The sequence below is a fragment of the Pelmatolapia mariae genome, linkage group LG18 (assembly GCF_036321145.2).
Source record: "Pelmatolapia mariae isolate MD_Pm_ZW linkage group LG18, Pm_UMD_F_2, whole genome shotgun sequence".
NCBI classification, from domain to species: domain Eukaryota; kingdom Metazoa; phylum Chordata; class Actinopteri; order Cichliformes; family Cichlidae; genus Pelmatolapia; species Pelmatolapia mariae.
In genome coordinates, this window is record NC_086243.1 from 25,093,580 (window position 1) to 25,110,359 (window position 16,780).

At 37.9% G+C, this 16,780-nt stretch overlaps 2 protein-coding genes across 2 annotated transcripts in view; one reads left to right on the top strand and one right to left on the bottom strand.

The window, feature by feature from the left end:
- Window positions 1-1,973: 1,973 nt before the first annotated feature.
- napgb (N-ethylmaleimide-sensitive factor attachment protein, gamma b) lies at window positions 1,974-10,115 on the top strand. Its single transcript, XM_063461186.1, has 12 exons — window positions 1,974-2,159; window positions 2,345-2,412; window positions 2,521-2,605; window positions 3,663-3,680; window positions 3,767-3,797; window positions 3,903-4,012; window positions 5,142-5,208; window positions 5,297-5,367; window positions 5,578-5,656; window positions 5,969-6,048; window positions 6,283-6,412; window positions 9,038-10,115. The coding sequence occupies exons 1-12, from the start codon at window positions 2,104-2,106 to the stop codon at window positions 9,176-9,178; spliced, it is 936 nt and encodes a 311-aa protein (XP_063317256.1). The 5' UTR covers window positions 1,974-2,103; the 3' UTR covers window positions 9,179-10,115.
- Window positions 10,116-13,213: 3,098 nt separating this feature from the next.
- LOC134616916 (piezo-type mechanosensitive ion channel component 2) overlaps window positions 13,214-16,780 on the bottom strand; it is a 94,992-nt gene continuing 91,425 nt past the window's right edge. The window contains exons 51-53 of the mRNA XM_063461993.2: window positions 16,366-16,445; window positions 15,834-16,035; window positions 13,214-14,813 (exon numbers count right to left, since the gene is read on the bottom strand). Of these exons, the coding sequence (XP_063318063.1) occupies window positions 14,561-14,813; window positions 15,834-16,035; window positions 16,366-16,445 (535 nt within the window). The 3' untranslated portion in view covers window positions 13,214-14,560. The remainder of the gene's footprint in view (window positions 14,814-15,833; window positions 16,036-16,365; window positions 16,446-16,780) is intronic.

Here is a 16,780-nt window from a genome sequence, read left to right on the forward strand (position 1 = left end):
ATTAAGCACAGACTCAGGCACTTTGCAAAAAAGAAAAAACAAGAACTATAAATTTCACAGACCTCAGTAAGCATGTTAAATGTTAAAAGTTCATGACAGTACAATTAGAAACAGACTGAACCAGTATGGCTTGTTTGGAAAGTTTGCCAGGAAAAAGCCTCTTTTCTCTAAAATGAAGACAGCATGGCATTGGTTTGGAAAATTGCCTCAGAATAAACCATGAGATGTCTTGTGGCATGTCTGGCAGAACTAAACACAGCATATCAGCACAAACACCTCACACCAAATGTAAGCACGGCTGCAGATTGGGCTTGTTTCATAACCACAGGACCTGGACTCCTTGCAGTCATTGAGTTGATTATGAACTCCTCTGTATACCAAAGTTTTCTGAAGTCAGTTGTGAAGCCATCTGTCTGACTGAAATTGGTCATGCAACTGGAGAGTGAGCCCAACATATAACACAGTGGCTGACAAAAGGTGTTGCAATGTCACAGTCAAAGTCTGGAATTCAATCTGATTACAGTTTTGCAATGAGACCTTAAGAGAGCTGTGAATAAAATGATGACCCACAAACCTTTATTATTGCTTCAAACTATTGCTATAAAAGGTGCTACTGAATCATGGGGTGCATTCAGTTTTTCACACACTGTTTCTACGTTTACTTAAATAATGGCACGATGTAATACATCATGTTTTGTTGTTCAATTCAAGCTGTATTAATTTAAATTTAAGACCTACCAATGACTAATTCATTTTTTTTGAAATATCCTGAGATGTAAAACCTTAGAAAAGGGGGCGGTTATACTTTCACCATAAAAAAAAAGTTTTCTTTTGTATCACAACTGAGATTCTTGATCCTTTTAAAGCACCTTTAGGTAAATTTGTGATATGTACAAGTTTTATTTGACTTGAGGTTGCAGTCCAACAAACAGGACTGTGAATATCCAATGTAAGTGTGAAGAATCAATGCAAGCTGTCCTGTTTTCTCACAGTGATATAAAACTCTCAGGAATTCTGTTCAAGTATATTTCATTTAATGTTTGGCAAGGAAAAAACAGTAAAGACCACAAGGGAAAGTGCAGTTTGACAAAAAGAACAAAAGAGCACTGTCCTATATATTTGACGTAGCTCTCATAAGCATGGCAAACTGAGTATCTGGTGCTTTGCCAATAGTATTAACATGTATGAGTTCCATACATTCACTCCACACACATCTGGAAAATGTTAAAGAGGCCCACTATGTCAAGTTGCTATAGCCTCCTGCGCCTTCACTTGTCCTCAGCTATGGAAAAATAACCAAAAAAAGTACAGAACCAGTATGTGATTGCAAATTTCTGAATGAATACAAGAGACTTAAATAAATACACTGTGAACTGAAGATAATCAATGTGCCCACGCCCTGACTTAACAGTGCCTATTTGCTCCCTGATGGAAAGTTATAGAATTAGCTGTGGATGGTTCTTTTGTTGTGCCTGCAACCTTACCAAACACTGGTAGTGTCATGGTGTTCTGTTAGACCTGTTAGTTATGGAGGGTTAAATTAAGGCCCTTGTAGTCCTGCATTAATTTAGCACTCTATTTTCCTTTATATTTACAAAACATATTATCAGCAAACATTAGACTGAAGCTTTGTGAAACTCCTGGAATTTGAAACCACACTGCAGACTCCCACGTCACCAGACTTTCTTGTGATTGTTTCCAAATTCATAATCCAGACTTTGAGCAAAGGCTATTGTTGTTATAAACCGAGTTTATAAATGACTTGGTTTTAAAGCGAGGGCCTGAAAATTACACTTCATTTAAAAATCCACTGTGGTGGTGAACAGAGGGGAAATTGCCCCCCAAAAATGTGCCATTGTGGATCTGATTGTATAGTTTTTCATTTAAAAAACAAAAAGCAAGTTTTCTAGCTGCATTACAGTACTAGAGCCAGATTTTCGCATTCCCTGTTGTTGTTTGGTCCAATGCGGCATCCGTAACCTGCGACAGCTGGTGACGTTGCGGCCGAGGAGGAGTTCCTGGTAATCCAAACATCGACGAAGCGACATCCATAGTCGTTTATCAATAACATATTCCTCATAACCGAGTTGATCGATCAACATAATGGCTGCTCAGAAGATAAACGAAGCGCACGAGCACATAGCTAAAGCGGAGAAATGGTGAGCCAGGACAAAAACGATTATTTCCTGCTCTGTAGTTTTACTACTCACGTTAGCTAGCTGTAAGGCCACTGTGTATTTTCTGTTGAAAGGTTATACGACATAAAGTGACTTTATGGTTATTTATCCATCGCATTATAGTTGTATTATTTGCTTCTTATTTGTTCCTCGTGGTGTGTTTACAGCTTAAAAACGAGTCTGACAAAGTGGAAGCCTGACTTTGACAGTGCTGCATCAGAATACGCCAAAGCAGGTAAAACACGAAACGACACTAGTGCTTAAAACTGGAGTGTTTTTTTTTAATCTATATATTAAAAATATATAATTTTACACTGAGCTAACCTCTGTGCTTTGTTTCTAGCTGTGTGCTTCAAGAATGCCAAGCAGTATGAACAAGCAAAGGATGCTTATCTGAAGGAAGCTGAGTACCACACAGAAAACAAAACGTATCCTTTCCCGATCAAAGGAAAGGCACAAGTCTGCATGTATTCTGTGCAATCGCTAGCCACTTTGTTAGCTGCTCTTTAAAGCAAACCTCTAATCAGCCAATCAGACAACAGAAACACAAAGCGTGCAGGCAGTGTAGGGTGTAACCGTTTTTAACCCTGCACCCTGGATCCTGTAATAGCTTGGTCCAGGGTACCTGCTTAGGGGTGTAACAACTCTAAAACCAAGACCAGAAAAGCTCTGGCACAAATATACACAATATATTATAATTCTGTCATTCCATACTGTGAGACCCATGTGGAAATATTGTGTAGAAATATTGAAATGTCATCAGTTTATAATGAAGGAATTAAGTGACAAGATTTGTGGCAAACTGATTATTTTCCCATATGTATTTTGTTATTCAACCTCTCAAGGAAAACTAAGATTTGCGCTAAAACCCTGCCCTCAAACCCTGGAAAACAAATCTGGCTTCGAAGAATTGTTACACCCCTGATTCTGATGGGTTTTCATTTCATGAGCACTTTATGCATTGGCATGGATTCATCTTGCCTTGTGTCAAAAATCGAAGGAGGTCTTAATCCAACAGGGCACCTCTGGGACGAAGTTGAACAGTAGAATTGCATTTGTAAGGTGCTGCCCAGAAATTTGTAACAACTGTAATCCTGCTGTGTCTTCAAGAACCCAAACCTCTGAGGAAGATTTCTAGCAACTTGTTGATTTTTGCTAAGAAGAGTTAAAGCAGCTTAGAAGACTAAATGGGCTCCATTGTGGCCCGAACTATGTGTAACTAAATCAGTGGCTGCAGGGTGTTTGCAATTTTCAAGAACAAATATCAAAAATGAGAATTAGCATTCTTTCATATATGATTGTTTCTGATATGCATTTGTGTTTTAGACAAACAAAGATGTCACTTTAGACTGTGGGAAGTTTGTATCAGGGGTTTAACATTTTATTAATGGAGAATGTAATCTACTGATTTCTTGGTAAGCCATATATTTGTTAGTATGACACAGTTTCACTCTTGTTTGGCTGTTTCCTTAGCTTGTCCTTCAGGCTTTTTCATGCTGCAAAGTAAGTTTCTTGTATAATAACCTGTAATATTGAAGCAGCTGCAAATATTTAAACACCTGTTTGATTCAAACTCTTTTCTTCCTCAGGGCAATTGAACAGGCTGGTATGATGATGAAGGTGAGTGCAGCCACTCTAAAATCACACAGTGAAGTCATAATAAAGCAGATGGAGATAATGATTCAGTAGCACAATTGTAACTCTGCTGTGTTTGCACTGCATCAGGAACAAAAGAAAATGCCAGAGGCCATCCAGTATATAGAGAAAGCCTGCATGATGTACATGGAGAACGGGACACCGGACACTGCTGCCATGGCTCTGGACCGGGCTGGAAAGTAAAAATAATACCTTAATTTACTCTGCTGACCGGTTAAGCATATTTTTTTCATTGGAATGGAGATATGAATGTATTTGATAAACACCTTTCAGAAGTCTGCCTGATAATTGATTACGGTAATGAGAAAGTTTATCTTATTTATATGCACCATACGTTCACTGCCAAATTACAAGTGTTTTACCTATTGGATGACTAGGTTTGTTGGGTTCTTTAGTAATTAAAAAGATGCAATGAGAATATAATTCAGAACAGGATAACTGTAGCATTATATTTATGCCCACAGCTAACTAAAAGCTAAATTTTCACTGTGATAAAGTGCTGCAAAAATTTAAGGAAACTCTTAGTTCTAATTCAGTAGCTCAGCCGTTCCCAGCCTTAAGACAGAGCCTTACCATTTTAAAATAGGAACGTTTTCTATGGAGCACCCAAACCTTTAATCACACTATCACATCACACAAGGCTAACACAAAAATTTAAAGTTTTTTCTTTTTTGTGTTTTAAGTTATTAATTTGAGCTTCTGCATTAGCAGCTTTATTTCTGGCACCATCTTCATATTAGTTTTTTTCTACTATTGATTTTTCAGGATCACAATAGATCAGAAAATTAATCATCTAATTTTGAAATTTCACAACATTGATTTATTCATTCTATATCTTTTTTAAAATGATTTCCAAGTATCTAATGGCAGTTTTAAAGTAAATAATATAAAACCGATTTCTTGTAAATCACTTCATGGCCCACCTGCAGTTCCTTTGCAGCCCACCTGGGGGCTACGGCCCACATTTTGGGAATCACTGGTATAGCTAATATGCAGAATTTTAATATTTGTTTATTTACCGTGATCCATTTTGTCATCTCACAATTGAGCAGTGTTAGATAGGCTGAAGATCATTTTAACTATTAACATTATAAGCTGCCAGCTGCTGGTTATGGCACAAGTCTGATCGCTTTATTGTGATGAGAATTAATGCTTGCATTGTTACTCCCATTATGCATATTTACGTGCTGTTTATTATACTTACGTTAACTTTTTATTCTCAGAAACTGACTTTCAATTCTAACAAAAATACTCCGACCGAAAAAGTGTGCTCAGGATTGTTTCTTAAAACATATTTTTCCTCCTCAGACTGATAGAGCCTATAAACCTGGAGAAAGCTGTGGACTTGTATCAGAAGGCAGCAGGTGTATTTGAGGTATGGATATCAACAAAGATTTAATAATTTAGCTTTTTAGGGGTTTTTTTTTCAGTCAGCTGTTTTATCCTTTTTTTGTGTTTTGTAGAATGAGGATCGCCTACGTCAGGCAGTAGAACTGCTAGGAAAAGCCTCCAGACTTCTGGTCAGGTTAAAAAGGTAAAGGGAAAAAATGGTGGATGGGATGTTAACACTCATCTTTGGTTTTACACATATATATTCCAGAGGTTCAGATATGGTAACCTTGAAGGCTGGGCTTGGTAAATGAATTTCTTTTGGTTTCTCTTCTTGCCTGTTTGATACCTTTCATGTCAGTGATGTGTTTGTAAACCTGCTCCTCATCAGCCTTTTTCTGGCCTTTCTAACCAGGCTGGACGAAGCGGCAGTCGCCCTGCAGAAAGAGAAGAACATGTACAAAGAGATCGAGAACTTCCCGATGTGCTTCAAGGTAGCTCAGCCATTTGTTTTTATATCATTTACATCTTTTTTTGCACAGTTTATCAGCAGTGCAACAATCACGTTTCCATTGTAGGCAATGTTGTGGTGTTTCTCTTAATCTGGTTTATCTTCTCTGCCTGTGTCCCATCTTTAAGCCAACTTTCTTTTCATTGTCTCCTCCTCATAAAGCAGTGGTTTGAAGAGCAGGCGGGTGGGACAGCCGTGCTCATAGCCAGCACTGTGCACCTGAAATGATCATATAAGAGATTTCCTTTTTTAATTTTTTCATATCATTCAAATCATGTTTTTTTTTCTTCCTTAGAAAACAACTGCTCAAGTACTGGTTCATCTTCACAGAGGCGACTACGTAGCAGCTGATAAATGTGTCAGAGAAAGTTACAGGTAAGCTGATTCACCTACGCTTCATTGCCATCTGTATTATGAAATTACAAGAGGCTAAAGTCTCCTCGAGCCAGCCTGGCAGGAAAATATTCTGCATCATCAAAACATCAAAGAACAGAGAAAGAACCGGCTCGCTTCTTACTTTGTTTGACCCTTGATGTCACGTTCATGGTGTAACACTGCTGCCACTTACACTGAAGATGGTTACATGATGTACTGCTTTATCTCCTCCAGTCTGCCTGGCTATAGTGGAAGTGAAGATTGTGTTGCCATGGAGACGTTACTTCAGGGCTATGATGAGCAGGATGAGGACCAGGTCTATCGCGTGTGTAACTCACCTCTGCTGAAGTACATGGACAATGACGTGAGTACTAAGGTTTCATTGTTGTAGTTTCTCAGTGGTTTGTGATTATGGTAGACATCTGGCCCCGTTGTGATAATGCAGCGACGTCTGACGAGTTAGCTAAGTTTCCAGAACCGTAGGCGTGTCATTCATCCGTCCGTCCGTCCGTCTGTCTATATTTTTTTATTTATTTTTTTTGCTGAATGCCAAAATAACGTCAAGATAATTCAAACAATAAAAACTAATTTTAGCCATTGTATTCATGCAGGTTTTTCTCTGTTACCTTAGATGTATAATTAATAGCCTTCACAGAGTAAGGTGGAAAATAATGAATGTCCTCAGCTATCACTGTTCCACACAGTGTTTTAACCATCTGTAAAGCAATCCAAGGCTTAATACCTGTCTTAAGGCTGAAAATTCCCCCCACACCACACATGAGTTGGTCCCTGGATCCAGATGAAAGGAGAAAGTTTCTTTGAGAACATCAAGATGGTGTCCAGTTTTTCTTATTTCAATTTAACATGTTTTTGTGAAAAGATGACACAAAATGTCCAATTTTGACCTATGTGCTACTGTGAAGGGTGCTTCCAATAATTCCTTCTACCAGATTCAGGGTTATTACTACTGTGTCACATCTATTCTGTAGATACAGGGTTACCCCCAAATCTTTCTAAAAACCTATGCAATAACTAGAAATGCACCTCCCTTGAAATGTACTGTAACTACACACTGGATCAACGCAGACTGCAGCAGCTGTGATTGAACCACTCAGTTTGAATGATTCAAGCTAGAGCTGGGCGATATAAGATTTTTTCATATCACGATATGTTTTTTTCATTTCAGGCGATAACGATATATATCACGATATAAGCCAAATAACTATATTTGTAAGATTTAAATGTGCCGTTGCTCACAAGTAAAATGTGAAATAATCTGCAGCTTGTTTTGATTTAAATATTTATTTCCCATAATAAGTTCAACAGGGTAGATGTACTTAAGGAACATGAGACTTCAGTTTCAGATAAATAAAGGCAAATATTGCAAACTGCACAAAAGGCAGCCGCTAAAGCGTTTAAGTTTCAAAATAGAACAAACAAAAGACTACTAAATTGTCAATTCCACTTAGAAACAAAATTTTAATTCTAAAAATAAATCTTAGTTTGTTTTACAGAAGAACAGACAAAATTGACTAACTTTTGTCAATATCAAATAAACAGAACTAAAAGTAAATTCTCAATCTCTGCTTGTTGTATAGCTTAGCTTTTCAAACAGTTTTAACAGTTACTTTAGTCTGACAAAAGCCGAATGACGCTTTCAGTCAGAGATTGAGCATGCACCGGTTTATTGTATTTCCAGACTTGCTTTCGGCACAATTTACAGTGCGCTACTCTGTTTTTTTTCAGACTTGAAATAGCCGAAATACCTTCACACTACGGAACTTATATGGCCCTTCTGTTCGACAATCTCTCCGGCATTGGAACCATCATTGGTTTTTTCTTCGGTCACGCTCTCGGTTGATTTGTCTCTAGTCGGCAAACTCATTTCCTTCATTACCCGGGCGGCCTGGCTGCAAAAACAAATACACATGTGCGCCTTGGCACTTGTGCTGTACGTAACAAGTCACGTGACGTGACGCTGCAGCTGTGATTGGTTCGGCTCTGCGCTACTTAATTTGGATTGGCTGTTCTTTTTCTTTTTTTTTTAAGAGGACAAGAGGGATGAGGCCTATCGCAATAGTTTAATTTTTCTATCGAGAAAAAGTTATTTCGCAGTACATATCGTTATCGTTCTATCGCCCAGCTCTAATTCAAGCTACTTCTGCTGCCATAGTTTGAATCAGCAGGAAGAGAGAAACCCCTCCACCAGGTGGTGTTTTGGTGGTGAAATTGCAGAATAGGGGAGCCAAGCAGCACACAAGTATAAATGCTCTCACCTCCTTGAAGGTTTAACACACTTAATACTTTATCAGCTTTAATTAACAACTTCAAACCAACTTCTAGCTCACTAATCTTTCATCCAATACTTTTGGTTGCTCCTTCATACTCCAACAGCTACTCAGTGTTTCAAGATATATTTCCACTCTTTAGCCATTCTGTAAGGCAGACATTTTACCTGTCTTTGTAGTATGTTAGGCTTTAGTTTAGTTGTTTAAAGTATTCGGTTATTCACTTTTTGATTGTTAGCTATCTGTTTAAAATGTAGTCTGTTTTTACATTCTAACCATCCATCTCTTACTTTTAATGAACCTTTCGACTCAAATCTGAACAGGTCAGAAATATTTCTAATTAATCTTCTAATTAGAAGATTAAAGATGCAGCAGGAACAGCTGTCATGGTCCAGGTGGGATTGACATTATTATCCCTCTTAGGTGATGTTAAAATCACCTAAGATGAAAGATGAAAATAAATCCTGGGTGGACTTAGATGTTATATACTAACAACTTCATTAGGACTGTGTTGATTTGTTGTGGATGGATTAGATTAACAGCTGTCATTAGATTTTGATTTAAACGATGCCATACTCCAACGATGCCAAAGGAGAAAATCTGTTTATGGGTTTTGTTATTCGTTTTAAAACAGCTGATTAAAGCATAAATATTGAGGGGCTTTAAATCTGACGGCTAATGACACTCCCCCCCCCTCACAGTATGCCAAACTGGCTATTTCACTGAGGGTACCTGGAGGAGGAGGAAAGAAGAAGAAGGCTGCTGCTGCTCCACAGGGTGGTGCTAGTGGGGCACCAGCTCCAGAGGAAGAGGAGGATGACTATGAAGGCGGGCTGTGTTAGCCTTCAGCCTCTAGAGCACCGACTCTACCCATCTGCTGCCACCAGTACACCCTCTCTGTACGAGTTAAACAACCTCTGAAATCCTGACGGGTGGCTTTGTGATCTTAAATGTGCAAAAAAAAGTATAAGAAAAAAATACATTTTAAAACCCCAAACAGTTCAGTAGGTGTTGGCGTCAACCTGAGTTTGAACAGCCTTTTATTTTGTGTGATCTCTCGAGGTGGATCCTCAGCCTGTTGTACGTACATGTTCTATTATTTCTCGTCTCTTGTGAAGCTGTAAATTTTGCTGTTATTGTTTGCGGGTAGAGTGTAAAATTACTATAGGTATATTCAAATCAGACAAAGACTTGATCAGTGTATAGGTGTTTATTTGTACAGAGTTAATTTATTCAGTATTCATGACTACAGCCTGAAAATGTTACTGGAGCAATATGCAATCAGATTGTTATAATGCATGTTTGCAATAACGGAATGATTGAATAAAATCAAATCTATGATAAATCTGTCGATATTAAAGCTTAAGAATGGGTCACACTGTCATCTTCAGCATCAGCTCTCTCTATTTTTTGTGAGTATTTTAAAAATAAGACATAATGCAGCTTGTAGCCAGCTGTAGACTGTTTTCCTGTCTACCTCCAGCTCTGTGTTACCTTATAATAAAATAGTCATGGCTGTGTCTTTATTTCTTAATTTCCTCTAAAATTAAAGATAGTATACTAATAAAAAGGGGACCATTCAGTGAAGATTTCAGGGCTGTAAATGTGAAAAGCCCACGATAAGTACAATATCACCTAAATGCCAATAATATAAAACAATATCACTACTAAAGGGATTGTTTACATTTTTTAATTTGTGCTGTTGCTGACTTATTGTATATTCCTCAAAGTCATATCTTCAAACTTTGCACATGCATCAATAAACATTTCCGTTGTGTGGCATTTTATGGTCTCTGTACATTTTCTTAAATGAGTTAGCAAACAGATTTTCCATATCAGCGAGTCTAACAGCGGCTGCAGATGTCTGCACCAAAATGGCTCACAGACATGTAATGACTGTGTAGCTTCCTAAGACCTATTTATCTTTGATGAGGCTAATGCTTTCTCCCTGTTAAGCGATATTTAATGTATACCCATTCATGCTCTTTTTGTGATGCCTCTCATACTGAATGACTCCAGTGCATCTGTGCATTAGGTGGATCAAAGCTGGACTTGAGTGGAAAACAAATTAGCAGAAAAAAGTAAGAAGTTGTTTCATGTGTGGGTTATTAGAACAGAACAGTGCGAGTCTTGTGCATCGGACTTGAAAAATATTCTTAATTAAATTGAACTTTCATCACGATTTGACTTCCTTAGTCAGTTTTGAGCTGATAAATCTTTTTTTTCTAGGGCTTAGTCCTTTTTAGTTTCTAGGTCTTTATATTTTCAATCGCATTCACCCTCCTTCCTCCAAATTATGGATTCTACAGGTGTTAAAACATAATGAAGCAAAACCTCACATTTAAAAAGATAAGAGACTCAAGGAATCTTCCCACAAATGCAAACCTAATATTTCCACACTCAAACCACTTACGCATGACACATTTTCTATTAGCTAGATTTTGTTTTTCTCCTCCTTATCAAACTTCTGTTTTTTCTCTGCACAGCATAGAATGTGCATAGAAGCATAAACAATCAATATGCAACTGAAATATGAACTTTCAGCTTTAATTCAAGAGGTTCAACAAAAGAATCGCATTAACTTTTCAGGAACTGTTCCCCATGGTTTCAGCATAAAATATTTTTTGCATTCTTGATATCAGATTTCATCTGTGTTTAGTTCTTGTTTTCATTCCACAATATGCCAACTGCTTTCAATGAGTGACAAGTCTGAGGGGTTTAGCATCCAGACTCTTACTATGGAGCCTACTGTTGTCCTAATGTAGAATGTGCAGAATGTAGTTTGGCATTGTCTTGCTTAAGTGAGAAAAGTTTTCCTGAAAGGCAGTATATGTTACTCCATAACCTGTTTATATCATTAACAGATGTTCTAATTACTCATAGTGTACACTAATGTACCCCAAATCATGAATGCCGTTTCCTTAGCAACTGTCTGCTGATAACAAGCTGGATGGCTCCTCTCCCCCTGTGCCTGCTGTATGCGTGTGGTCAGACGACGTCATTGCAACATTCATGACCCTGAGAAGTAAGCAGTGTTTCTCAATCTTGTTTATATATAGGTTTCTTCACAGAGCTCTAGCTAGCATTCAACAAGTTGTGTTTACTGAGAGTGGATGTTGGAAGAACTTACATGCACTCCAGCTTGAGGTCATGAACAGATGGCCGGACATTCTCCTTCAGGATGTTTTGGTAGACAGCAGAATTCATGGTTCCATTTACCACAGCAAGTCTTCCAGGTCCTGAGACATCAAAACAGCCCCACACCATCACACTACCTCCACCGTATTTTACTGTTGGCATGATGTTTCTTTTTTGAATGCTGTGTTAGTTTTACGCCAGATGTAACGGGACTCAAATCTTCAAAAGAGTTCAGCTTCGGAAGATCCCTTCAGTCTTGCGGATCATCGAGATGTTTTCTGGGAAAACTGAGACGAGGTTTATGTTCCTTTTGCTCAGCAGTGGGGTTTTTTTGTCTTGGAGCTCTGCCATGCAGGTCATTTTCATCCAGTGTCTTTCTTATGGTGGAGTCATGAACTCTGACCTTAACTGAGGCTAGTGAGGCCTGCAGTTCTTTGGATGTTGTTCTGGGGTATTTTGTGAACTCTTGGATGAGTCTTCGCTATACTATTGGGTTAACTTTGGTCGGCCAGCCACTCCGAAGCATCACCACTGTTCAGTTTTTTCGCCATTTGTGGATCATGGCGCTCACTGAGGTTCACTGGAGTCCCACAGCTTTAGAAATGGCTTTATAACATTTTACAGACTGAAAGATCTTAATTATGTCGTTTCTCATTCTCAGTTCCTGAGTTTTCTTTGGAATGCAGCATGATTTCTGGCTTTTGAGTCTGCTCCATTTTGTCAGGGAAGTCCATTTGAAGTGATTTTTTGAGTGAGCACAGGTGTGGCATTAATCAGGCCTGGGTGTGGTTAGAGATACACCAGAGTTCGTTTCTGTTCTAACTGGGGGTGCAGTAGGCAAGACTTGTGTTGTCTTTCTCTAATATTTACATTTGTTTGATGATCTGAAAAATTTAAGTGTGACAAACACATACACACAAAAAAAGGAAATCAGGAGGAGGACTAATACTTCTCTGTATCTCCGTATCTTCTCACTGTATCTCTGCAGGACACATATACAGTGCCCTTTTGCAGTTTTGCCTTTGCCCACCATTACAGTTAATTGTAAATCAATCAATATGATTAAAGTGGAGACTTTCAGCTCCAATTCAAGGGATTATACAAAAATTTTGCACGAGCTGTTTAAGAATTGCAGTCATTTTTATACACAATTTCCCATTAAAATAATGGGACAAACTAACATAAATTTAAAGAGTATTTTTTAATACTTGAAAACAAACTCTTTACAGCCGATATCTGCCAGAAGTCTAGATCCCGTGGAAATCACCAGAAGTTTCCACCCTGGAGTTGCTCCGCTACACCTTAACTGCGGCCTCCTGTTGCAAAATTACACTACAAAAAATTGTCTTTGTTTCAAACATCGTGAGTGCACTGTATACTTACCTCTAACACAAGTTTCATAAAATATCCTATTATTTATTCATCTGTCCCATTATTATCTCTTTTCTTTTATCTCCCACTACCCATTTTTACCATGAACTACAGGACTGTAACTTTGGAGAATTGTCATGACACACAATAAAAAATAAATGATCACAAATCAAAAGAGAGAAACTGATATGCTAAAATGAAATTAAGCAAGAGAAGCTATAATTTAAGGAAGGGGGGTTCCAATACACGCATGTTGCAGCTGTTTTCCATCACAATCCTGTTAAAACCCACTGACCTGACCGCCAGATTTACAGACCATCTTCACACACACACAACAGCTGAGTGCAAAAAACACCACAACTTTCCAGATGTTTTATTTGAAGATTTTTGGACATTGCCTTAACATACAAGTTCAATTTTCACATTTCATTCCCCTGCGACCTTTCCCTTTAATGTAACCCCTATGTACAAGTATTGCAAATTAGTCATGGCAATAATTAAGGTTTTCACTCATGCTAAATGTCCTCTAATGCATAGTTTAGACCAAAGGGCTCCAAGTCTCAGCCCTTTGTGTGTTTCTTCTTTGATGACTGGATGCACAGCTGTGGGCGCCAGCGAGGTCCACAAGTCAAAGAGTCTACCGCCCGAAGCACATTACCCTGATGTAGAAAACCAGACCTCTGCTGCTCTTGACTCAAACCGGCTTGCAGATGATTCAAAATGTTGATGAATGACGAAAAAATGTCAATCTCTGCGGGAAAAAAGTCCTTCTTTAATACAGCTTTTAACTGTGTCACTGTGCAGTAAAACTCCGAACAGTTTCCACATTTTATTTCATGCCATTTAAATAGTTCTCATCTTTTCTACAATATCATGTTTTTTTAAGATCCACAAAAGCCTACATATTACCGTAACATACAATGATTATCTGTGAAAACAGCTCTTCCTGAGAAAGGTATGTAGTTCGTAAGAGTTTCAGTTCTTCTCATACAAACAAAATAAGGCAAGTAAAGATTGTCTGGTAATCTTTTGTTTTGCATTTTGTTTCCAGAGTGGCCTCTGACATTTCTTTAAAAAAAAAAAAAGTAATCGTGATGTCTGAAAGTGAAATTTCCCTTGCTCCACATTCTTAAAAATCTTAAAGGAACGGCAGCTCAGCATTGCACAGTCCCAAAATCCAAACGTTCCAGTTGGAAAAATATGTGATTGTGCTTGTGTGGTCGTTGTTGTCCACTTATTTGTCAGTGGGAAGCCCTTAAAGAGTAATGCTGCAGCCAGTTACTGTTTCTCTCCACCTACCATGCGATTTTGAAAATATTAGGGACAGATGTGAAGAGAAATTAGGGACTTTTTGTCTTTTAATTTCAGGAAAATTGCGCCTAAACACCTCCAACTGAAAACCGCCTGCTTATTTTATCCACTGGAGGCAAAACCTTTGCAAGATAAATACAGCACCTGGAAATTTGTGCTCAAATTTATTAATTGTGACAGTCAAGGTTGTCATTAATTAGTAAAAAATACCCCAGTTTATAAGTCCAAATAAAAAGGTGTTTCCCTTTGGAGCTAACACTGTATCACTGCCGCCCGAGCTCAGCTGACAAGGATAAAGTTGGCCTTCATTTGCTTTGGAGGCTAAAATAGCTGCTCACACCAACAGAGCGACTATCCAGTGTCTCTGAAAAGATCTGATTCAACTTCATTCATTAAAGTCTCCCTCACTGAGTTTTCTCCCGAGTCCACTTGATCATAGTCTCTGGCGAGCGGTAAAGGAAGATGAGTTTAGAGTACATGTCCTCCTCCAGGTCCAGCTCCCCCGTCTCTCGCACCAGGAAGATATCGGTGCACAGCTTGAGGATGCGGTCCACGTTGGGCAGCTCCTCGAACATGATGGTGTGGGAAATGCCACTGAAGAACTCGCGCACAAACTTGCCGATGACCAAAACCACAGAGGCGTACAGGCCCATGATACTAAACAGGAAGGAGAAGAAGAAAACATTCAGATTTTGGATTGTTTTAAATTTTTATTTCTCTGACTAGAAATCCAAATATAATGTATCAAAAAGGTAAAACATATGATATTTGATAAAAGCTGTGAACGCTGTACTTCTCTATGATATTCTAAGAAACTAATTTGATTGTTCTGTATCCCAACTGCCAAAGGATGCGGTTAATTTTTGTGAAGAAAAAGTATATGAATCGATCCCACGCTGTCTCATCATTTTTGGTCATTTGTCTTTACATTTTGATTTTGTATCATATACACTTAAAAAAAGAATTGTTGAGATGCACTCATCAAGCCCAGCATTGTGTATTTCCCAACTCAGGCGAATCCTCCCTTAGTTATGCTGCAATAAGCCTAGGCTGCTGGGGGCTTCCCATGATGCACTGTTTCAACTTCACTCAAGAAGGTTCTTGGATGAGAAATCAAACGAACCAAGAGTTACCTTTTTTTTTTTAGATATCTTTAAAAAATGTTTTTCACTTTCGAATAAGAGACCGCCCCTATTTCGGAGTTATGAACAACATTAGGTATTTTACACATGTCAAAGTAACATTCACAAATCTCGCATAGTAGAAATGAATGTAAAATATGTAATATTTCATTTATTGCTGATAAGGGTGTGTCTCGCATGAAAAAAGGGAAATGTGACAATTTGGTAACAAAAGCTCAGTGAAGCAAATATAGTCCACCAACACAGCCTGCCTATTCTGTGTCAGTGTCTTTAACTAAACATTCAAACTGGTTTTTAAATACATTAAAATAGTCTGATATGAAATGAAATTAATCAGTCAGATTAATTTCAATCAGTAAGCATCAGTTCCTATCCTTACTTACCCTGTGACTCCTCTCATTTTTCTTTATTTCTGCTATAACTGCTATTAACACACTGGCTGTACAATTTTCAGTAACTTTCATAATATAATTTTTTTACATATAAACACAAACATTTCACTGAAATACACAACAGAATATCACAAACCACATACCCATATCCAGCTAGAAAGCCCAAACTGGGCGGGCTGACTTGGTCGCTGAATACGAACAGTTCCAGGCCTTCAGACTTTAGATTGGTTAGATTGGTCTTGCTAGGCTCTGTCTGATTGACGATCCACCATTCTTTATCATTGCTGTCATTAGCTCTCTTCAATTTCACCTTAATGTCATAATATTCTGGGTGACCGTCCTTTTCTATGATAAAGAAATAAAGAGGTTTTGTCAGAAAATGTAAATCAGATTTATTTTGGAAAAGAATATACAAAAGCTTTGTCCATCAAAAGGAAGTATATAAACTGATGTTAAAGAAATTTACTCACCCATTAAATAAAATGGCTTATGTACTTCTTGAAAAGCATGAATATGTTTTGATATTTAATAGTCAGAAATTCTAATCTACTACATCTCCTATTGAGATGGAGCATCTTTACTATTATTTTTCTTTACTGTTACCAAATCAAATAACAAGGATGAAAAATTCACATCACTCTAACACTCTGTACACAGTGACAAATACTTGGTCACCTCTGTAAAGGCTTTCAACAGGTTTGGACTCCGCATCGCTGGGTGCTCGAACATAGCGAGGGAAAATTTTTGTTAGTGTCCTGCAGGAAAAGAAAAGCTGTAAGTGCTTACAAGTTAATATTTTATAAATATTATAACAATTCTAATGATTACATTATATTATGGTTTTGTATGTTATAGAGGCGTGCCTTACTAATCGTAAAAATGTTTACTTTTTAACAGATTTGTAAATCCACTTCAGTGTAACAAAGCAAACATCACATATTCACATATTTTTCCTTCCAGAATTCGTCGCTTATAACCAAATCACACCAAACTGTTTATCGATTAAAGAAGTTGTCTTTTTGCACATTTTTAATACATTTTCTGACAAAAAAAACATCCATTGATGCTTCACAACCAACGGATGATGTCA

Bases quoted from the DNA above. Each gene is read 5' to 3' on its own strand.
- napgb (XM_063461186.1), top strand. From the start codon at position 2,104: ATGGCTGCTCAGAAGATAAACGAAGCGCACGAGCACATAGCTAAAGCG. The intron at 2,160-2,344 runs GTGAGCCAGGAC...GTGTGTTTACAG, and splicing joins ATAGCTAAAGCGGAGAAATG to CTTAAAAACGAGTCTGACAA. The intron at 5,209-5,296 runs GTATGGATATCA...TGTGTTTTGTAG, and splicing joins AGGCAGCAGGTGTATTTGAG to AATGAGGATCGCCTACGTCA.